Source organism: Sinohyriopsis cumingii, chromosome 15 (assembly GCF_028554795.1).
Source record: "Sinohyriopsis cumingii isolate HCF-2022 chromosome 15, ASM2855479v2, whole genome shotgun sequence".
In the NCBI taxonomy this organism is placed as follows: domain Eukaryota; kingdom Metazoa; phylum Mollusca; class Bivalvia; order Unionida; family Unionidae; genus Sinohyriopsis; species Sinohyriopsis cumingii.
In genome coordinates, this window is record NC_142975.1 from 86,034,499 (window position 1) to 86,058,928 (window position 24,430).

Here is a 24,430-nt window from a genome sequence, read left to right on the forward strand (position 1 = left end):
TAAGTGATGTATTCAAGAGAAACCAAATCAGTATCAATCATAACCATTAATAATTATAAGTCCCTATCTTACTAAAATTCATAGACCAAGTCTACAAATTGCAATTCCACTTTATCTTGCTTTAAAACTTTAGATTATTTGGATTATCAAAATTTTGTCAGAGGTAGAAATTAAATAAATCTAAATGATTTTATTCTAGAAAAAAAGTCCAACACTTTCAAAATTTATGAAATTCCTCAAAATGTTATATATAAGGCAAGACTATTTCCAGGAAAATTTAATAATTTCTAACTGTATTATAATCCTTGGTGCCAGTAAAATGTTCTGTGAAAAAAATAATTTTTGTTATACACTCCTTTTGTTTCATTAACTTTACATTGTCAGAATCATGAAATATTTTATGATATTGAACACCTTGTTATTGCACAAATATGCACGACATATTTGCCTAAAAATAGCATAGTGTATTAGGAACTAATCTGTAGACAAACCATGCACGCTCATATAGCAGATGCTTTAGGTTTTAGTTTCTTAGATTTGGATGAACTACAGCAGCTGTTTCATCTGCTTGAAAGGAGATATGATAAAGTGAACAATGTGGATGAGTGTACAGAGTCAGAAATGAAACTATCAAAGAAGCAAATGAATGAACATGATATTTGCAACGTCCACAACAAATGTGAGAGATGCAGTAATGAAGTAATAATGTTATTGTATATTCAAGAATCTACAGTTGTGTATTTTTTTTTAGAAGACAGTACATATTCAATTACTTTGATTCTTGTATCGTATTTTACTATGATTAGGCCTTAGGAGAATAAGAAAATGAGTATAAGATAAAAAAGTTACTATTATTAAGGGAAAATATGAACTCACTTTCTTGGATGAATAATGCACTCCCAAAGGTCATGCAGTATTAATCTGAAAAAAACTCATATTTTCCCATACAAATGCAGTAACCTATAATTACTAATAAAATAATGATATTCAAAATCTCAATATGAAGAGGAAATTTTGAGATGTTTAATGAAACTTGGTCCACAGCATTCTCTTCCCTTAAACAACCACTAGAATGAAATAAACAGCAGCTGTTTTAATAAAATAATTCATAAACAAAACTTACTGCCAACTGTTGTTGCCACTTAACAATGAATGTTAATAAATTTTCATCAATTTTGCTGATTCAGCATTTGGTGTTATGTTGAATCAGTAACATTTCTTTTTTGTTATGGCTGTTGACATTGAGGGCTTAATGCATTTCTCTGCATGGTAAAGCTGGTGGAGGAAGAACTGAGGAAAACCCTGGTTAGAGCCACCAATCCAAGGGAAGCTATAGGCAATCTTTTTAACATACAAATTTTGACCAAGCACAATACTCGAACCCACATGGACACTGAGATAGCAGTGATCTGTAAAGGCGAGTCCTTTAGACAACTTGGTCACTCAAGAGTAACATTTGCTAATTTTAATTTTGCAAAACAACTTACCTCATTCTGACTACCCCTTGTAGGGACACTTCCTCCTGTTTGCCCCACTGATAATCCAACAGGGAGATCTTAAATGTCATTTTCTCTATGGCAACAGACATAACCTTGTTACAAGCATCAATAAACACCTTTGTATAGAGGTTGACAAACAGCTCTGGAACAGTAGTACAACATTCAACTCCTGTACAGAAACTGGGGATGCTACACACACTGTTGCTTGCACTAAGCTGGGCATTATTTGTAATTGCAGAATCTAGGCTGCATCCTGGAAAAGTACAATACAAGTTATTGTGAAATTATTTAGTACAATCTTGATAGACTTTTACAATTTGACATGCTTTTAGTATATCCATGTTCAGAAGTCATGCAGCTCAACTGTATATCAGCACAGGTTGGCTGCCACAGTGTGTCATCAGGGAAGGAATTCAGTTTCCATTTCTTCACCATGGGAGAGCCAATAGTGTGCCAAAAACAAAACAGTTTACCATTCTGAGTACTTTGTTGTAGTGGTGTAAAGTTGTCTCTAAGGTGCTTCATGGAGTGTAAAAGTAATGGTGTAAAGTTGTCTTTAAGGTGCTTCATGGAGTGTAAAGGTAATGGTGTAAAGTTGTCTCTAAGGTGCTTCATGGAATGTAAAAGTAATGGTGCAAAGTTGTCTCTAAGGTACTTCATACAGTGTAAACGTAATGGTGTAAAGTTGTCTCTAAGGTGCTTCATGGAGTGTAAACAAGATAGTGATGTAAAGTTGTCTTTAAGGTGCTTCATGGAGTGTAAAAGTAATGGTGTGAAGTTGTAACCAGGGTGCTTCATGGAGTGTAAAGGTGTGTAAAATTGTCTCTAAGGTACTTCATAGAGTGTAAAAGTAATGGTGTAAAGTTGTCTTTAAGGTGCTTCCTGGAGTGTAAACAAGGTAGTGATGTAAAGTTGTCTTTAAGGTGCTTCATGGAGTGTAAAAGTAATGGTGTGAAGTTGTAACCAAGGTGCTTCATGGAATGTAAAGGTAATAGTGTAAAGTTGTCTCAAAGGTGCTTCATGGAGTGTAAAATTAATGGTGTAAAGTTGTCCTTAAGTTGCATCATGGAGTGTAAAAGTAATAGTGTAAAGTTGTCTCTAAGGTGCTTCATGGAGTGTAAAAGAAATGGTGTAAAGTTGTCTCTAAGGTGCTTCATGGAGTGTAAAGGTAATGGTGTAAAGTTGTCTCTAAGGTGCTTCATGGGGTGTAAAGGTAATGGTGTAAAGTTGTCCTTAAGTTGCGTCATGGAGTGTAAAGGTAATAGTGTAAAGTTGTCTCTAAGGTGCTTCATGGAGTGTAAAAGAAATGGTGTAAAGTTGTCTCTAAGGTGCTTCATGGAGTGTAAAGGTAATGGTGTAAAGTTGTCCTTAAGTTGCGTCATGGAGTGTAAAGGTAATAGTGTAAAGTTGTCTCTAAGGTGCTTCATGGAGTGTAAAAGAAATGGTGTAAAGTTGTCTCTAAGGTGCTTCATGGAGTGTAAAGGTAATGGTGTAAAGTTGTCTCTAAGGTGCTTCATGGAGTGTAAACAAGATAGTGATGTAAAGTTGTCTCAAGGGTACTTCATGGAGTGTACAAGTAATGGTGTAAAGTTGTCTCCATGGTGCTTTATAGAGTGTAAAGGTAATGGTGTAAAGTTGTCTTTAAGGTGCTTCATGGAGTTAAAAGTAACGGTGTAAAGTTGTCTCTAATGTGCTTCATGGAGTGTAAAGGTAGTCGTGTAACACTGTCTCTAAGTTGCATCATGGAGTGTAAAGGTAATAGTGTAAAGTTGTCCTTAAGTTGCGTCATGGAGTGTAAAGGTAATAGTGTAAAGTTGTCTCTAAGGTGCTTCATGGAGTGTAAAAGAAATGGTGCAAAGTTGTCTCTAAGGTGCTTCATGGAGTGTAAAGGTAAGGGTGTAAAGTTGTCTCTAAGGTGCTTCATGGAGTGTAAACAAGATAGTGATGTAAAGTTGTCTCAAGGGTGCTTCATGGAGTGTACATGTAATGGTGTAAAGTTGTCTCCAAGGTGCTTTATAGAGTGTAAAGGTAATGGTGTAAAGTTGTCTTTAAGTTGCTTCATGGAGTGGAAAAGAAATGGTGTAAAGTTGTCTCTAAGGTGCTTCATGGAGTTAAAAGTAATGGTGTAAAGTTGTCTCTAATGTGCTTCATGGAATGTAAAGGTACTGGTGTAACGTTGTCTCTAAGGTACTTCATGGAGTGTAAAAGAAATGGTGTAAAGTTGTGCTTAAGGTGCTTCATGGAGTGTAAAATTAATGGTGTAAAGTTGTCTCTAAGGTGTTTCATGGAATGTAAAAGTAATGGTGTAGAGTTTTAAATATCTATATATATTTCATTCAGCAATAGCTATCAAGCAGTAATTAAATTATTTGTTTTCTTGCTAAACTACATTCATCCAGATTATATATGTCTCATTTTCATCTTACAAAATGTATTCATCAAATACCCTACTACAATTATAATTATTTAATTAGGATTGAATTCCCTATGCTTTTAATTAATTTTGTTCAGATTAGGTAACTCCAGTGTGTTACAATAACTGATATTTACATGATGTGAATTATATCTACGACAAATATGCATACATGTAAAGGTAATAAAGTTGCCTCTAAGGTGCTTCATGGACTGTAAAGATAATGGTGTAAACTTGTCTTTAAAGTGCTTCATGGAGTGTAAAGGTAATGGTGCAAGGTTGTCTCTAAAGTGCTTCATGGAGTGTAAAGATAATGGTGTAAACTTGTCTTTAAAGTGCTTCATGGAGTGTAAAGGTAATGGTACAAGGTTGTCTCTAAAGACGCTTCATGGAGTGTAAAGGTAATGGTGTAAAGTTGTCTCTAAGGTGCTTCATGGATTGTAAAGGTAGTGGTGTAAAGTTGTCTCTAAAGTGCTTCATGGAGTGTAAAAGTAATGGTGTAAAGCTGTCCTTAAGGTACTTCATGGAGTGTAAAGGTAATGGTGTAAAGTTGTCTCTAAGGTACTTCATGGAGTGTAAAGGTAATGGTGTAAAGTTGTCTCTAAGGTACTTCATACAGTGTAAACGTAATGGTGTAAAGCTGTCCTTAAGGTACTTCATGGAGTGTAAAGGTAATGGTGTAAAGCTGTCCTTAAGGTACTTCATGGGGTGTAAAGGTAATGGTGCAAAGTTGTCTCTAAGGTGCTTCATGGAGTGTAAAGGTAGTGGTATAAAGTTGTCTCTAAAGTGCTTCATGGAGTGTAAAGGTAATGGTGTAAAGTTGTCTTTAAGGTGCTTCATGGAATGTAAAGGTAATGGTGTAAAGTTGTCTTTAAGGTGCTTCATGGAGTTAAAAGTGTAAAATGGTGTAAAGTTGTCTCCAAGGTGCTTCATGGAGTGTAAAATTAATGGTGTAGAGTTGTCTTTAAGTTGCATCATGGAGTGTAAAAGTGATGGTGTAAAGTTGTCTTTAAGGTGCTTCATGGAGTGTAAAGGTAATGCTGTAAAGTTGTCTTTAAGGTGCTTCATGGAGTTAAAAGTGTAAAATGGTGTAAAGTTGTCTTCAAGGTGCTTCATGGAGTGTAAAATTAATGGTGTAAAGTTGTCTTTAAGGTGCTTCATCGAGTATAAAATTAATGGTGTAGAGTTGTCTCTAAGTTGCTTCATGGAGTTAAAAGTGTAAAATGGTGTAAACTTGTCTTTAAGGTGCTTCATGGAGTGTAAAATTAATGGTGTAAAGTTGTCTTTAAGGTGCTTCATGGAGTGTAAAATTAATGGTGTAAAGTTGTAAATATCAATATATATTTCAACTGAGCAATAACTGTCAAGCAGTAATTAAATTATTTAAATTCTTGCTAAACTTCATTCATCCAGATTATATATGTCTCATTTTCATCTTACAAAATGTATTCGTCAAATACCCTACTATACTTATAATTATTTAATTAGGATTGAATTCCCTATGCTTTTAATTAATTTTGTTCAGATTAGGTAACTCCAGTTTGTTACTATAACTGATATTTACATGATGCGAATTATATCTTTGACAAATATGCATACAGGTCAACCCCCCATGAGGTACAAGCATAAATTTAGCTAATGTAAGTGGCAAAAAATGTAATTTGGGCATTAAAAGTGTAATCTATATATTACATGCCATAATTACAGTACACTGTATGAAAATTGTACATTAATGTTTGTGACTAACCTGGTTCTGCAGCCTGTCAAAATTCTTTTCACAAATAGGCAAAATCCATGTGTATTAGAACCAGAACACAAGCACAAAATATACTGGCAAATTATTTATATTCAGTGCTCACTAACTAAACTACATGTGTAACTTTTGCAAACTGATTGTGAATTCATGAATTTTCTGCCATAAGCATGATGATCTGGTGTTCAATCCAAGTGCTGTTTTACATTACTCTCATATTATTCTTTCAAAGTTTGTACAGAGGTGTTGTTTTGTCCTTTTTTTATCTGACATGCTTTTAAGTTTCAAAAGTCCATCTGCTCTAACATTTTTAGTATAATAACATCCACATGTCATATTATTAAAGCCTGTTTCCCTTAACATCTGGTGCAATTTTCTTTAAAAGTATAGGCTGGTCCTCTACTGAAATATCTTATCAATAAAATGAATCTGTGAGACAAAGTTTGACACTGAAGAAAGCCATAGCTTTTCTTGGAAATTTGTCATATACAGTTGCTATAAATAGAAAATAAGGAAACTAAATGAATGTCTAAGACATCTTCTGTAGTACTCTTATGCTATTCTTATGCAACAGTCCCTTTTTTAAGAATATTCTCAGGTTTATTTTATTGGAATTAAAGAGATGATAATAAAAATGACAACTTTTTATTGCTTTACATTTAACTTTTTAATGGATCAAAAAAAATAGAAATCCATATATAGTCATGTGTAAGATGTAATTTGACAAAAAAGCATAATGATTATGCCAAAAGTGTAATGGTTGACATGTATGAATATGGCAACAAAACTGAATGACAAATCTATGTTCTTGTTTTTTTGGAAGTGTCTCTTTTTGCATTCTTTATTGTATTATTCAATGTTACTATTTGTATTCAGTAGTCTATTTTTTTTGTCCACTTTTGGTTAAATTGTATCACTGCTGTAAATCATCCAAATGTATGTGTGTGTGTGATTTGGATTTTTAACGTAGCTTTAACAATTTTTCAGTCATATTGCTACGATGTCTGCAGTGTGGCAGTTTATAGTGATGTCTAGCACTGGGGCATCATGCCGCAGACATGTAGCATCATGTCCCTGTTAGTACCATTTTTGTTAAGTCTCTGGTACGACTTGGCCAGGAATTGAACCCACAACCTCCCACATCCAAGGTGGACGCTCTAACCACTAGGCCACCGGAGAGCTTCATCCAAATGTATGATAATGAATTACTGCATCATATCTAATAAAGTAAATATTCTTTATCCTCACCATTTGTCCAGCCATTCACACTGCTGCTGTATTTGTTCTGAGTACGGTTACAGGAGTTCAGGCTGTCCAGTAGGTAGCGTGATATACCAATATCTTCAAGTAATAATTTCAGATACTGTTCACCAAGACTGCTACCAACAGCTTGTCCTAAACTGGCATACCAATTCTTGATGGAGAAAGCTGTAATTTTTCAAGATGCATGGATCATATATGCATATACTTAAATAGATCTATAATTAAAAAAAACTATATATATGAAAATGTTATAAATACATGTATGAATATTAATATAATACATACATTTAGACATTCTGTGGAATCTGATCTTATAATTATGCATATTAATATAAAAAAAACATTTAGAGATTTTGTGGATCTTTTAAATATGCATAGTAATACACACAGTTAGAGATTTTGTGGATCTTTTAAATGTGCATAGTAATACCGACATTTTGAGATTCTGTGGATCTTTTAAATATGCATAGTAATACACACATTTAGGCAGTTGCATAGTAATATACACATTTAGGCATTTTGTGGATCTTTTAAATATGCATAGTAATACACATATTTAGTCATTTTGTGTATCTTTTAAATATGCATAAAATATGCATATACTTTTCATTTCAGACCTTTTGGTCTGTGGATCCACAAAATGCCTAAATGTGTATATTACTATGCATATTTTTAAATGATACACACATTTAGGCATTCTGCAGATCTTGAAATAAGAGACAATTTTAATTTCACCTTTTATTTCATTGAATGGCACCAAAAACTTCATCCAACATACAAATTTTTTATTACTAATTCCATCATTCTTAAAATTTTGCAAATTATTAACCAATGTAAATGTGTTTTGTTACAAAATATCAAACACTTGAGACCCATAATAGTGTTTTTTTCCAGAGGGATGATAGTGTAAATGAAAAGCATGGGATAGGTTTATCACTGGATAAGGCTTTACTAAATTAAAATATGCCAACATTATCTAAAAATCAGGGATGGTCTTATCTTCTGAGACAAATAATAATTTTGAGAGACATATAATCATTTTGAGAGACATAATAATTTTGAGACATATAATCATTCTGAGAGACTTCTGATACATTGTCAATGATGTGATAGCAAGTGTATTTGGAATTAAAGAAAGATAACTCACTTAGGTTTATAAATCCAAAGTGTATTTGAAATTAAAGAGATATAACTCATCTGGGTTTGTAAATCCAAAGTGTATTTGAAATTAAAGAAAGAAAACTCACTTGGGCTTGTAAATCCAAAGTGTATTTGAAATTAAAGAAAAATAACTCACTTGGGTTTGTAAATCCAAAGCTCCAGTCACATTGTACTTTTTGCAGCTGTGTGTTCAGTAGAATGGGGATACGTATGGCACAGGATGCAGAACTCTCGTAACAAATGCTCAGGGACATGTTGGCAACAAAGATCTTCTGAGCATCAAAGTTGTAGATCCGGTAACTGTAAAAAAAAAATTAAAAACCTGATTTGGATGCAAGAATACATATTTCTTTCGCCATTACCAAATATGGAGTAGTGTATCTTTCAGTAAATTATGTTTCTCAGAAAACACTTACCCATCACATTAACAAACTCTACTATCTGAGAGATCATGCTTTCCTGTAAACATGAAAAATAGTATTGTCTTTAACATGTACATAAAACACAGACACAGGAAAAAGAAATTACCTCCCCTTTTTAATACTGGGTGGCTAACAGTATACCAGATGTTTACCATTTTAAGCTCGAGTAAAATATGAACAAGGATGCTCACATGGAGGGGTCATTAATAGTCATAGAGTAAGTATTCTCAGAGAAACATAATACAAATTTTACTTTCTCTATAAATACATTCCTTATCACATTGTTATGAAAACAGATATTAGGATTGGCTGCTTTAGGAAAAGATGATGTCACAGTTTGACTTCTTCTCTGACCAACTACTTTTCATTTCAGACCTTTTGGCCTCAAGCATTGTTTTTTTTTGTTTTGTTTATATCTGCAAATGTTGACACTATTCCAGCAGCCTCTTTATGCCCTCACAAAGTGTCAACCATCTTTTTACACAATGCTTCAATAAATATGTTCTTCTCTTTTCCAACAAGTTAGTGAAGACCTTTCAGTTCCATCTGTCTATAGTAATACCTCGTGCATTCGCATTTCCTAATTCGCGAATTCACAGATTTGCGAAATTTTCATTGGTACCCTCTACGTACATGTTTTCTTTATTTTATTGAATTGTACCTTCATTATATGACTTCTGTGACATATGAAGTTTACCTAGTTTACCTTCCTGACAATGACAAAGAAAACGTCAGTCATTAAGTTTACAGTCCCATTCGTTACTTGGTTTTACCTTACTGTGAGTGCAAAAGAAAACGGCAGCCAATGAATTAGTATAGGGGTAATATTAGTACATGTATACACGTATCATACTGTAAATGCTCTAGTGGGGGCCCCGAGTGGCCGAGTGGTCTAAGGCGCTCTTCGTTACGGATCACTGCCATCTCACCTCTGTCTGCGGCGGTTCGAGTGTAAGATTCAGCCAATGTGGGCATGTGAGAAAGCTTGCCAGTAGCTTCTCGTGGGTCGGTGGTTCTTTCCGGGGTTTTCCGGGTTCTTCCTCCACCATTAATACTGGCTGCCATGTATAGCCTATCGTGTGCTGAAAAATGGCGTTAAACCCCACAACAACAAATGCTCTAGTGTGGCAAATACCCATTAGGTGATACTGTACTCTATTTTTACGTCAACCATTTATTTATCTTTTTAAGGGTAATGTATTAAGCTAACTTTTAAATGAAATTAAAGTGCTTTGGGAGCATGATTTGGGTCACATTTAGGGTTTAAACCCTAGAAATAAGCATTTCTTAGTATTTTTAGTGACTCGTACCAAACATTCGCGATTCCTCCTGATCCGCAACTGGTTCTGGAACCTAACCTCATGAATGTTCGAGGTAATACTGTATTGTACTTTTATCTGAACCATATATGTCCACTAACAAGTTGTCAAAACTCACTGGCAGTTTGCCAGACCCATTTATAGCTCCTAAATATATCAAAAGGTTTGAACATGTGAGATTCACTCTAGGATGTCAAAACACGTCTTTATTGGGACTGTCATCATTGAAGCATTGTCTGATTCAGATGTAAAAGTTATTCCAGCTTACATTTTTTCTATTTCAAACCATTATCTAACAATGTGAAAATATTTTTTCCCATTAATGGCTCCACTACATGCTGGGAATGGAGCTGCAGTGGCTCAGTTGTTAGCAAGCCCAACTCGCAATCAAAAAGGGTACAGATTTGAATCATCAGAACTGTCTGGGTCAGCTACCAAGGTGTGTTCTTGGGCAAGGCACTTTACTCCAATTGCCTCAGCATCAAATAACCTACTTGTGTTGATGTGCCATAAAGCACCAAACAAAACAAATTGACAAAAGAGCCTTAGTTACAATATGATGAAACTGACAAAAGAGCCTTAGTTACAACATGCTAAAATTGACAAAAGAGCCTTAGTTACAACCTCCTTTGTGTGATCAAAATATCTAACAACTGGGTACAACTTCTGAGAATCAATGCTTTCTTGTTGTGACAACATTTTCACATGATGACATTATAAAATGTAAAAGCAAAATCTGGATTAGATGGGAATTTTGCATGAACAACATAGGTATATTCAAACATATATATATGGTACCAATGTCTGGAATTCAGACATAATCCACTTAGCTTAATATCAAAACCCAATCCATGCATGAAGTCTACAATGAAAACCCAGAGCCAGACTGAAATAATAACAAGCCAATATCAAGAATTGACCATAATAATAATATTTATGTGTTCTTGCTATCATCCGCTAAGTCCATAATACTTAGAGCAAAATCATAAGGGTTGGTAGGTCTAGATCGCATCAAACACACTATAATATACCTTCAAACACTGCTAGGGTTCGCATATTTACTGCCACAATATTCTCATTAAGGCTCAGCAGTGGTGTGCAGTACCAGTACAACAAGGTACTGGTAATTGTACATGTATGGTGTGTGGTACCATTACGACAAGTTACTGGTGAATGACTTTCAGAAAAGTAGGCCTTATCTACTACATTTCCTGGATCCTGGTTTTTATCTGAAAGCTGGACTGTCTGTCAGGCAAATGACAATGTATGACTGGATTGACTGGTTGGTGGGTAGCTGGCTGGCTGGAATGTCAGTTAAAAGGCAAAACAAACTGACTGGTTATATTAGTCTCCATACCATCCTGTGTACAACAGGAAAGTTGACTGGTATGCAACGCAGCTCATCAATACAGCTGACTTCCTTTCACTACATGGAGTGTGTAGCTAGTCAGATGGCTGGTCAGCAATGAAACTGTGGCAGGTAGCTATTATGATCAGTAGAATAAGTCAGTGATATTAGTATCAGGCATGTGGGAGGACTTGCTATTACTAATCTTCTGAAAAATCTCCCTGTAAATTCAAAGCCTGCTGTACTAGAAAGATTTGATAAATAGTGGGACAAAAATTCCCCTCAGCTAATAACTGCAAAGTGTTCTCCTGAACAAGTGTCCTCATGTGACTCAAGCATATGTGTCAACCCCGAGATGAAAACTTGTACACCAGACCAATAAAAACCTTACAAAGACCAAAAAAACTTTACACAAAATAATGTATTCATACATCATATAAGATCAAAATTTTTAAAACAAATGCCATGCACAAACTAATTTTACACACATTTACATAATTATTGACATCTCTGAAACTTTATTTTATTTCATTCTTGTCATTTCGAGTGTGTTGTAACACACACACATTGTTATACACAACACATGCATCCTCTGCACTTTTAAAAATGTAATCAGGGGTTTTGAAGTCTATGCAGCAGGTGTCAATGATTATTTTAAACTGAAAAACTGATGTTAGTGTGTCTGCATTCAGGGACTTCCTACAATATATGTATTTGTTTTTCATCAGTCTACATTCTTCTGTGGCAAGGTAAGTAGTTTCAGAATAACTAATTTCAGATTTCGGAAGCAGATGCCACCCTTACTAATTGTCTGGCTGATAATATCCTGACAGTAGCTACAAAAGCTCCTTTTATGGCGATCGTCTGTTAATACAGGCACACACTCATCAAGCAGCACGCAATAATCCTCAAACTCATCTCTAAGTGCTTCATGATCCAGGTGTGGAGCAGCTCAAAAATGAATGTGTCGCTACTAGCTACTAGCATAAAAAAGATATGTGCAAGGTATTTTGAAAAACGAATTTTGAATGTGTAATATTAACTTGCTGAGATATCATGGTCTCATTATTAAAATTTTTTCCCCCATAAACCCTAAGATATTATACCAGGAGCTGTCCAAAAATTGAAATCTAAAAAATATAAAAAATGACCAAAGTAGCAGTCCAGAAGTTTATACCTCATAAGCTGGTGATCAGTTCTATTTAAATTGGGCATCTGAAAAGTTGTCAATTTGCTATATGGATTACTGATTTAAGTCAAAACGTTGATGTACATTTGCTATGTAACACATTTTCGAACCATGAGAATGATGTCACTTAGTATCTGTACTACTTCTAGCATGCTGGCAATGGATCCTCCTGTTTGGATTACATATCTTAATTCAAAACATAATTTCAGGCAATACGCATCAGTTGCAATTTTCCAAAATATCTTACAAAATGGTTACATCATTGTTCTTTCTAAAAATGCATGACTGTATAGAGCGTATGTTTAGAAGAATAAAAGGAAAAAATACAATTTAAATATGCCATCATGCCTTTACTCACCATAAAAAGTGTGCTAAAATTAAAATGATGCCAGATTCACAAAAAAGACCCATTTTGATATCCAGACCTAACGTTAATTTTCCAAAGCAAATTAGATTTATTGCCACGTTGCTTGCACATAGCTAAAAAAGATTCTGGATTATGCTTGATTTTAAAAAACAATTATGTCCAAAATCCCAGAATTAACCCCAAAAAATTAAAAGCAAAAACGTACATTTTTTTAATGAAAAAAACATGCAAAACAGTTGTACGGCCAAACACTGACGAAAATGTTTATTTAAAATACAAATTACAGGTAACTCGTACAAGTTGACAGGTTTTTACTTAGGACAGGCATAGTATAGACATAGTCACTGTATCCAGTACCACCTGATTCTCCATGTCCAGAAGGTAAACAAAGCAATGGTTAATCATAGTGGCGATTGACAGGACTTTGTCACTACAATAGTGGTTGGCTTGTTTTTGTGAAACAATCATTCATAGTTGTTTCAAAATTTATTTTCCAAGAAATACATGGCCATTGGTCATGTTTTGCAGGTGGTCACTGATGACAGTGCATTTATATAATAAAACTGATAATTGTTAGATAAATTACAGGGGGTCACTCATAATTAATGTCGATCAAGACAGGTTTTACTGTACTCAAAGAAATTTTTCGAGGTTGTGAGAACTATGTGCGTACCAAGCACTTTATTATTTTGAATATAGAGTACAAGGTCCCTGTGAAAACTATCATCTGTTCCTGAGAGAAGATATCCTAATTAGGTGAAGAAATAAAAAGTAAATGACTGGACATAGTTCTAACTGGGGAGTGGTTACATGGGGAAGATCGTAAGGGAATGTTTTACCATATGTGAATTCTATACTATTGATTCCTAATTAATATTCTATACTACTGATTCCTAACTAAAGTTCTATACCATTGATTCCTAATTAAAGTTCTATACTATTGATTCCTAATTAAAGTTCTATACTATTGATTCCTAACTAAAGTTCTATACTACTGATTCCTAATTAAAGTTCTATACTACTGATTCCTAATTAAAGTTCTATACTATTGATTCCTAATTAAATTGAAGTTTTTCACCAATCACTGTCACACAGTGTTTATTAGTGTGATATTGCACTTTATGGAATTAATGAAAGATTACAGTGTAGAAAACAATATATTTGATTTAAATGTATGTTTAATTCACAAAAGAAATTTGGTCTTTTGTGGAAATATATGAGAAAATACCCAACTCAGGTCTACGATTTAAAGAAAACTTTTATTTAATAGCATAAATAGCACTTGATAAGGCTAAATGAGTCAGAACTAAAATGATAGCAGTAATACAAAAATAATTTTTTTTATGATATCTTACTCAAGTCTAAATATTCCCAGAAGCCAGACACTCTCCTGCTGTCCCCACTGATAGTCAAACAGAGAGACGCTGTGTATGTAGTTCTCAATGCCCACTTTCATGACAAAGTTACATGTATCCAAATAGGCAGATATCTCTATAGTCCTTCCAATTCTCATCACATTCACACAGCATTCTAATGCAGTACATATGTTAGTGATGTGACAGGTCAGAGGGGCAGCTGTGTAACCACTTAAGTCAGGCAGCTGTAGTGTGGCATTGCATTCTGAAATAAAAAATTATGGTAGATTTTTCTGTTATAATACATTTAAATGGTCCAAAATTATACCAACCTATAATATGTATTATTGACAGTCCAGATATTAACAAACGGTATGGAAACACTAGCTCAAACCATTGATTGGCAGATATAAACCTTTGCATTTGTGAACATTGGGGATTTAGCCTGGCACTGTAAATGTGCAAAGCTAGTGTGGTACAACATCTGTCCCCATGCTAAATATAAAATTGGAGGATAAATCAGAATGATAACATAACACACAACATGATGCTTTTCACAAATTTTTTTTATAAAAAAACAAACAATCAAAGGTTTTTTTAGAAGAATTTAATGTTTCTTTTACTTTAACCTGTTTATGAATTAACTATGCCACTCCCATCTCCCACCTTTTGTGTTCCAGCCCTTGACATCCACTGGGGTAAACCTAGTCTCTGAAAACCTGCAGGAATCTGATTTCAGAAAGCTGGCCAATCCAGTTGCTTCCATAAGCCAGTTCTGGTACTTTTCTGGAATAGCCATGTTAGGATCCAGATTGTACTGACTTAGCCACCCCATCAATGAAAAATCTGAAGAAAAAAAAATATTTTCTTTGAAAAATGAAAACAAATGCTTCAAGATCCATCCTGAAAGAAGAAGCTGAGCAGCAACTATTTTGAAACTAACTCTAGTTCTTCCCTTCCTGACTTTAAGATAAAAATGTAATTAATAAGATTTTGAGGGTTTTAAGAGCAATGAACTGTGACATACCAACAGATTAAAAAAATATAATTTATCCTAATTCAATTTATCTACACTCATCCCAAGATATTTTCATTGAAAATTAGTAGTAAACATGCATACAAAACGAATTCATACGTTAAGAGATATTTCAATATAAAAAAATAGCATGGACACATCCTAGTCTAACCACTGACCATACTGGGGATACATATGTAGTATTAACTGAAAGGTTATCTCCATTCCAAGGATAAGTTTGTATCTTCACATATTAATTGGGATATAACAAAGCATAATAACTGGGATATAAGAAGGCATAATAATTGGGACATAACAAAGCAAAATAACTTGGATGTAGCAAAGCATAATAATTGGGATATAAGAAAGCATTATAATTGGGATATAACAAACCATATTAACTGGGTTATAACAAAGCATATTAATTGGGATATAGCAAAGCATAATAATTGGAATATAACAAAGCATAAACCTATCCAGATAAATGAAACTACACAGTACTACATGATAAACAATGGAAGATAAAATGAAATTCATTACAAAGTAAACAAAATATACAAGGACCATATCCTCAAGTCTAATTTTAGTGTAAAAAAAAAGAAATTTTTATTAAAGGTTTACAGAGTCCCCATCACAATTTTTTTCTTGCACATAATGATCAAATAATCCATATGTCTTACTGAGAGAGAGATATACAGACAGACAGATGTCTTCACGATTGTAAATCTGTATTGTTCACTCACCTGATGACTGATTTTACTTGTGTACAAGTACAGTACCATATTCTATTATCAATTAATACCACTAGTTAAGCAATTCCTTCTAATTTTTGTTTTCTTTTACAGTATTAAAAGAATCACATGGCTTTGTAGTGGTATTTATATACTAATTAATTACGCTACAGCTGTATTCAGTCATTCCAAGATAACACCTGTTTGAGGTCAAGATTCTGCAGACCAGATCAGATTAGCGAGGCTACCAATAAGGAAATGAGGCTACCCATGGGTATTATGAATACCATACCATATAGTTAAAGGAAATGCCAGATGGTTACTGTTGTAAATTTCTCAGCCAGTAACATTTTTGAACTTGCCGATGGAACCGACACCAATTTAAAGTACATCTTGCTGAGCAAAGATCAAAAACAATTGCCACCTAAGTACAAGAAGAGTACATGAATTTTAAACAAAATCTTAATTGTTGGAAATGGAGAGGTCATTATACTTGCAAAGAAAATTAGCATGCAATATGGTCATTTTTGGGATTTAACCTAATGGAGACTATATGGATATAACTATTGTGAATATTTAAACCCTGAAGGAGTATGGTATGTATTTCCATAGTTTACATTTACTGTTTCATTTATTAATGTTTTCTCTCTTTGACAAATTCAGCAACACGGGGGCATTAAGTTAAAAAAAAAGAACAAAAAAAATCAATGAATAGCTGAATGTTCTCTCTCTCTCTCATATATCGAACCATATTTTATTTTGATCACGAGGTGCAAAAAGAAAAATGCAATGGAATACATAATCATCCTTCTTTCTTCATCTCTCTTCCCCTCCACTGCCCCCCCCCCCCCCGGAAAAATGCATTTTTGTATTAATGATGCAATTGCTGGTAATCTGAAATAGCATACAGTAATACTTTTAATATTTAAGAAACCAGAAATTATTATAATTTAATTCCATACAGCATCGCATGTTTTATCCTATCTGTAACTCAATAAATTTTTGGGTCAGCATAATTATATGTAGCTAAAAGTACATAGTATATTTAAAATACTTCTTGTGAAACAAATTAGGTACTTTTAGTTACATTTAATGATCCTGACTGGAAAGGTTACTGAGTCACAGATAGGATAAAATTCATGATGCTGTGTAGAATGAAGTGAAAAACACAATCCAAGGTGTTCAACTGGTCTCGTCTTAGTGAAACCTTTAATCACTGCATTTATCACATATTTTCAGGCCCAATCTATCAAAGATATCACAAATATAGACTGGCCAAGAAAGTAATTGCAAAATGTGCAACAATTAAATGAATTCACAGGTTCAACACCAAGTATCATTTTGACTGACACTATAGCATCCAAAATGTCTTATTTTGAAATCAACACATAAATGAAATACTGAATTTTATTTTTTCTAAACTTTTATTTTATTTTTGTTTATCAGCAGCTTTAAAAATATGTAGGAGGAAAAGAACAACTATATTGCTCCTCTTAGACATTCTGCATAAGTGGAGGTCTTTTTCACCCCAAATGATAGTACATGAAAGTATGTGATTCTGTTGATTAAACATAATAATCGATTAGTGACATACCTCTTCAGTATAACATGGTTACTGAACAAATTGTAGCATTTTCTTGCAAAATAGTTTCAAACTGGGAAAGGCTACAAATTACACTTTAGCTCACAAGGGTCCCAACACAAATATATAAAAATTAAACTTTAAGGAGACAGAATAATATAAAGGTAGCCCCAAAGTTACCTCCCATTGTCCAGGAGTATTTGAAAGGAAAGGGGGATTTATATTTGAGCATGGTTTTGCCATTTAGCTTATGAAACGCCTGATCTGAGTACTCCCTGATGCCATAGCAGAATCAGTTTTCCTTCAGTCATAATGGTGACATATGAAAGGTGATGCTGTAAATGACAGCATTGGATTCATCACACCTTGCATTGGAATGACAATGTCCAGCCTCTCCTCTTCCTACCTTCCAGCATTCTTTCCTCCACCAACACAGGACACAAATGACTGCAAACAAGCTGTCTTTATTACACACCTCTTGTGGCATGGAGGCTGCATGAAGCCTATTCTACAAACCCAAACCTGCAGAGGGGTGGTTGCAATAGGAGGTAAACCCAAAGTGTAAGGATATCACAAATGTTATTTTTCAGGCTCATCTAAATAAGAGGGAGGGGGTTAATCTCTGGATAAGGTCTTATCATTAGAGAAATACAGCATCAAGTTCATGAATCACCTGGTTTGAGGAATCCCTTGTCCCATCTACAGGTAGGTTTGGAAAGCAAGGTGTCATTGAAGATGGTCATGGACAACTGACAGTAGCCACGCGATTCCAGACAAATATTCAACTCCATGTTTACTAAATACATCCGGTCTGCCTGAAGGTCTTCTACACGGAAGCTGGATAAAAAGGAATAAACAATTCAAGCTGAGCAAGGAAAACTAAACAGGAACCGTAAGTCCATAAAAAATATCAGAAACCAATGAAATTCAAACTGGACCTGGATCTTTTTCTTATAAAGTGCAATTTCGAAATTTCTAACAATCCCCAAAAACCTTAAAGAATACTGAAAACAAAATTTTTATTGACATGATGTGACATGATGGGACATAACATTATTTACTCCTTCCATAGATATCTCAGAAGCATAAGCATGAGTGCCTTAAAGGGACTTGTGATGGGTTTGATGTCACAAAGCTTATATGTTGAGTTTTTCATTCCAATCAGTTTGCCAATTATAAAGAATGTGCCAATGTATATAACATCTTAAGTCTGTATTATGTAATTTTACAACAATTAATTCATGTATCCTGCAAGAATAACAATTACCATAGTAACTACTCACACTAATACACAAAACAGATACAACTTTAAGTATAACAATTTCCATAGTCCTAACTCATGGTAATACGCCAAATATAATTTTAAGTAAAACAATTTCCATAGTCCTAACTCACAGTAATACGCCAAATAGATACAATTTTAAGAATAACAATTACAATAGTAATAACTCACAGTCATACACCAAACAGATACAACTTTAAGTATAGCTATTTCCATTGTCCTAACTCACATTAATACACCAAACAGATACAACTTTAAGTGTAACAATTTCCATAGTCCTAACTCACAGTAATACACCAAATAGATACAATTTTAAATATAACAATTACCATAGTCCTAACTCACAGTAATACACAAAACAAATACAATCTTAAGTATAACAATTTCCATAGTCCTAACTCATAGTAATACACCAAACAGATACAAATTTAAGCACAACAATTGCCATAGACCTAATGCGCAGCATGGTACATACACATACAATATACTCACTCAATTCTCACTACACCAAACAGATACAGCTTTTCATTTTTATCTGAAAAATAAGATTAAAACCAAATTAAAATCTTACATAATGAATATCCTGTGAATAAAATCTGACAGGTGGAATATTGTACATGTGAAACAATCTTTGGCATAATGAGGTAAAATCTTATCACAATACACTGTACCAACTGAGCTCTGAATTTGCCTATATGAATACCTTTTGAAGAGAGAGATTCAGGGTAGTTTACAGGGTTGTAAAGAATGTCCAATAACTGTATGTAGCCATAAGTGGCTGACACAAGGAATATAGGCACATTGATAACAGAAACTTGACAAGCCTGATCCTGAGGAGTGCTTTGATAAAAACAATTGTTGATAATGCATACATCCGCTAAAGGAATCAGGCATGAAGCACATGGCCATAATTATAGGTTACTGCGTTTGTATGGGAAAATATCAAGAAAAAATTTTGGATGTAATACTGCACAACCTGGGAGTGCAGTATATCCATCCAACAAAACGAGTTCATATTTTCCCATACAAATGTAGTAACCTTTTTATTATATGCTCATTTTCTTATTCTACCTAATGCTTAATTATATTAACAAAATACACTACAAGAAACAAAGTAAATGAATGTATGCCATACCAAACTAAATACACAAGCACAGAGTCATCATTACTAAACAACAACATCATTAATGCGCACATAACTGCAACAAGTTTTCCAGCTGACCTGGAATGAACAGATTTTGGTATTTTTGTGGATTCTACGAAATTTTGTGATTATGGACTGGATTTATATGTGACAATTCCACATGAAATGGGGCCCTGAGTGGCCGAGTGGTCTAAAGCGTTCTCCGTTATAGATCACTGCCATCTCACCTCTGTATGCGTGGGTTCAAGTCTCATATTTGGCTAATGTGGGCATATGAGAAAACTTGCCAGTAGCTTCTTGTGGGTCGGTGGTTCTTTCCAGGGTTTTTCTGGGTTCTTCCTCCACCATTAATACTGGCCGTCATGTATAGCCTATCGTGTGCTGAAAAATGGTGTTAAACCATACAACAACAACAACAAAAAATCCACATGAAATACCCTGATTGAAGAAACAAGGAAGAAGCATGTTGACATCTGCAAATGTGTTTCTGTTATTGAATGTTTTAAATCATAATGTGGGAAAAATATGAAGTCTTTCAATTGCAATTATCAAAAAGATGCTATGGAATTTAATGCTTATTTCATTTTGAGTACAGTAAGGAGCATGTAATTGTACTTATATTCGAAATTACAGTACAATTTCAAAATGTGTAATCAAGATTGAGAATGCATGACATGGTTCATGCAATTCGGATTTGCAGAACTAAGAAAGTACATTTTGAGAAAATTCAGGATATAAAACTAAGTATATTTTTTGCCATTCTTATTACCAGCTAAAGAAGATAGTTTATGCCCTGTCACTTGTATGTTATTTGTATGGACCCTTTCTGGCATCTACTGTATAGCTAGCCTAAATCCAAAACATTGTATCAAAATAGTTAACACAGAATGTGCCAAATCTGCTGGTATGTGGCAGCCCACAAAACATTTTCTTTACTTCATTCAGAAACAAATTTCATTAATCAAAATGTAAAGTGCCTACTATGCAAGTGTACATGATTTGTTTAAAATCAAAAGTGCTAGCATCTGCATCCATTGTTTGTTTACAATAGAACGTGAATGCAATATGAAGGTGTGCAATATCATAAAATACTGAACAATTCTGACAATGTAAAGTTAACGGAGAAAAAAATAAGCATATGATACTTGCTGAATACATTTAAGTTCTGAAAAAAACCTGGCTTATAAAACAAAGTTCAAATGCATGAAACTTGGCACAAATATTTCACCGTGAAGGGCGCACAAATACTGATTGGTATATTTTTGCTTGTTAAGGCACGTGAATACAATATGAAGGTGTGGCAATATCGTAAAATACTGAGCAATTCTGACAATGTAAAGTTAACAGAGAAAAAAATAAGCAAATAATAATTGTTGAATTTATTTAAGTTCTGACAAAAACCTGGGTAAAAAAACAAAATATGAATGCATGAAACTTGGCACAAATGTTACACTGTGAAGGCAATACTGACTGGTATATTTTTGCTTGTTAAGGCAAATGCAATGATGTCAGAGAAGCAATCTGGAGCTCATGCAAAGTGACTGCAAAACATAAGACAGTGCAAATATATTATCAACTTCAAATGTATCAAAAAAAACCATTCAGTGCAACAAAATTTCTTAAATACAGACACTATTAAATACACAGACTAATAAACGTCTTAATGGTATCTAACACCTGCCTTTCCATGCTAATAAACCAGAAACATATGCATGGAACATGAATGGATGCCTGACCATAATGCCTGCCAACTGACCTAAATGCAATATTTTATCAGGACTGACAAAGGGTAACATTTTGTGTCCCTAACAGATTCATGGTGAGGTATACCAATTCTGTCTATCAAAGTGATATAAAAATACAGTGTACCTAATGTATTCATGGTGATGGGCAACTACATGTTTGATCCAGTGATTCAAACCTGAACCATGATGATGCTAAGCAAGCATGTTGCTACAGTCCTGCACTATACACCAATATTTTTAAGAAAGGAAAACTGACTTACTCCATTCATAATTGAACAAAGAGATGTTAAACTGGAGGTCTTCAATGCCCACCATCATCCTGAGGTTGCAGGGGTCGATGTAGACATATGCACTGAAGGATCTGCCAATAGCTGCTACGTCTGTGCAACATTCAACACCCATACAAGAATCTGCCATTCTACAGGTTGTAGCTTTACCATCCAGACTGCCTGGTCTCTGGATTTTGTTACACTCTGTAATGGTGAAGAAAAAAGATTTTAAATGAATGGCCAATTGATTTGGCAACTGGATTTAAAAATAATTCCATATGAAGGTTTCCTACACTCACTTGAAGAGTGGTACCAAAATTCAATGACTATTTTATCAATGGCCAACTTTTGTTCCAAACGATAAAAACATAACAGAGAGCAACAATACATGTAGATTATCAATACAGTAACTAAATCTAGGTGCATGTATTGCATCAAATTTGATGGCAAAAGGACACTGGATATCACAAATCCCAAAATTCCACATCAGCCAAAGTCCTTCAACAATCAAACAAGGCACTATCAAGCACTGAGATGAAGTTACTGTACCAATGATGTAATTATATACCCTAAACAATTATTTTTTTTAAAATGATTTTTTTGTCTTCCTCTTTTTGTTCTTTTCCTTTGATTCTGTTCATCTACTCCCTTCAGATAAGCATTGTTATAATAAATGTCACATGGGTCATGTATGTGCACTGACTCATTTTAAATTAAATATAAATTGTTCTTTTAAAATTTAACACCAACTTTCTTTAACCAAAGTTTATTCAATCCTGAATATTGAATGTTCAGCTGTACTAAACCATGATCAAGAAACTTCCAGATGAAAATTATCGATCTATATGGTCTTTTACAATGGTACTAAACATGGGTCAAGAAAAGAGCACGTTGACAGGTATCATCATGATATAGGGTAGTACAAATTTGTTTATCAATATGCATAGTTTTCATTGTGATATTGCAGTGCGCAACATTTAATCTAGATTAGATCACACCATTAGGTTCATTTTGTCCTAAAATGGCAGCATACTTTAACATTGATTTTGCCGTATGCACTTTTCGGGGAGTCTCAATAATGATCTTCCAAAGGAATGTGGATGAATAAGAATCCAAATGAAGTGAATACTTGCCACTTAAAGACACATGCAATCTTATTCTAAAAAATGACACCATTACTGAAACAGTGCTGAATGCCTACATGACCTGTGTGACTTGCACTATAGGTAACAATATTTGTATGTGATACAATGCTTTGTGAAAAGTAGCTTCTATCATGATCTGCATGATGATGATGGGTATATTATACACAATTTAAACAATACGGATTAGTGAAGTCCTGAATCCCAAAATAGCTCTACTTATTTGGAGCACAGTGACAGGCAAATTTATTTCAAGTTATACGGAATAACGTATCTATCATATGCAAAGATTTGTTTTTACCAACATGGAAGAAATAAACTGTAAAAATGCTGTAAGACTGTCTAATACAGGTTTGATAGCTAATTAATTCTGAATCAAACCCTGTAAGGACAACCCTAATGGAGATGGCAGTAGTGATAAATCTGTGTGGTTACCCTAATTCCTTCAAGTTCAATTCCTACATTGATATTTTTTAAAATTCCTTAAAGAAATGAACAAAGTCTGCATGTAAAAGCACTCAATGCAGCACAAACATTATCAAAATGTTAAGAGTCTTGAAAGTATTTTTGTGAGAGTCACCTCTATATATAAACCAAAATGATGATACAAGTGACTACATATATAAACCAAAATGATGACACAAGTGACTACATATATAAACCAAATTGATGACACAAGTGACTACCTATATATTCCAAAATGATGACACAAGTGACTAAATATATAAACCAAAATGATGATACAAGTGACAACATATAAAAACCAAAAATGCAAGTGATTACATATAGAAACCACAATGATAATACAAGTAACTACATATAAAAAATATGATACAAGTGATTACATATAGAAACCAAAATGATGATACAAGTGACTACATACATAAACCAAAATGATGATACAAGTGACTACATATGGAAACCAAAATGATGATACAAGTGACTGACAAAACAAAAATATCACATAAAACAACCTGGAACACATGGAGAACATTATAAAACTGTTGTTCTCTGAATAATGAGCAATTGCATCCATTGTATTTACAAAAATTATAAGAAATAGTCAAGTTGGCATGAAAGAAATTATTTTGTAAAACTGTTTACCCATAAGCCATCCATGATCAAGTGCTGCCGATGATGCTGTTGCCATGGCAGCCCTATCACACTGTGGATTCTTCAAATATGGAGAGAGACCCAGTGTCTCTAGCAACATGTCTAACACATCACCAGCAAGATTCCCTATAATTGGTAGACCCTGTTGTTTCTTCCACAGTGTAAAGGAAAAGTCTGAAAATAGTATACAAAACTGTAACTCTTGACTTTAGTCATGTGTATTTTTACAACTCCATGGTCTTTAGGCAACAGAAAAAGCGGAAGCAAAAAGTTTAATAAAATTAAAACGAATAATTTAATTCTTTAATCTATAAAATG

General features: G+C 34.0%; 1 protein-coding gene across 1 annotated transcript in view; it reads right to left on the reverse strand.

Annotated features, from left to right (window-relative positions):
• The window catches only part of LOC149782244 (uncharacterized), a 577,549-nt gene that overhangs the window by 347,343 nt on the left and 205,776 nt on the right, over positions 1–24,430 (reverse strand). Inside the window, exons 84-93 of the mRNA XM_089935097.1 lie at positions 24,104–24,286; positions 21,849–22,061; positions 19,192–19,234; positions 18,091–18,254; positions 14,756–14,935; positions 14,090–14,354; positions 8,226–8,389; positions 6,914–7,093; positions 4,296–5,195; positions 1,488–1,641 (exon numbers count right to left, since the gene is read on the reverse strand). Of these exons, the coding sequence (XP_089791223.1) occupies positions 1,488–1,641; positions 4,296–5,195; positions 6,914–7,093; positions 8,226–8,389; positions 14,090–14,354; positions 14,756–14,935; positions 18,091–18,254; positions 19,192–19,234; positions 21,849–22,061; positions 24,104–24,286 (2,446 nt within the window). The remainder of the gene's footprint in view (positions 1–1,487; positions 1,642–4,295; positions 5,196–6,913; positions 7,094–8,225; positions 8,390–14,089; positions 14,355–14,755; positions 14,936–18,090; positions 18,255–19,191; positions 19,235–21,848; positions 22,062–24,103; positions 24,287–24,430) is intronic.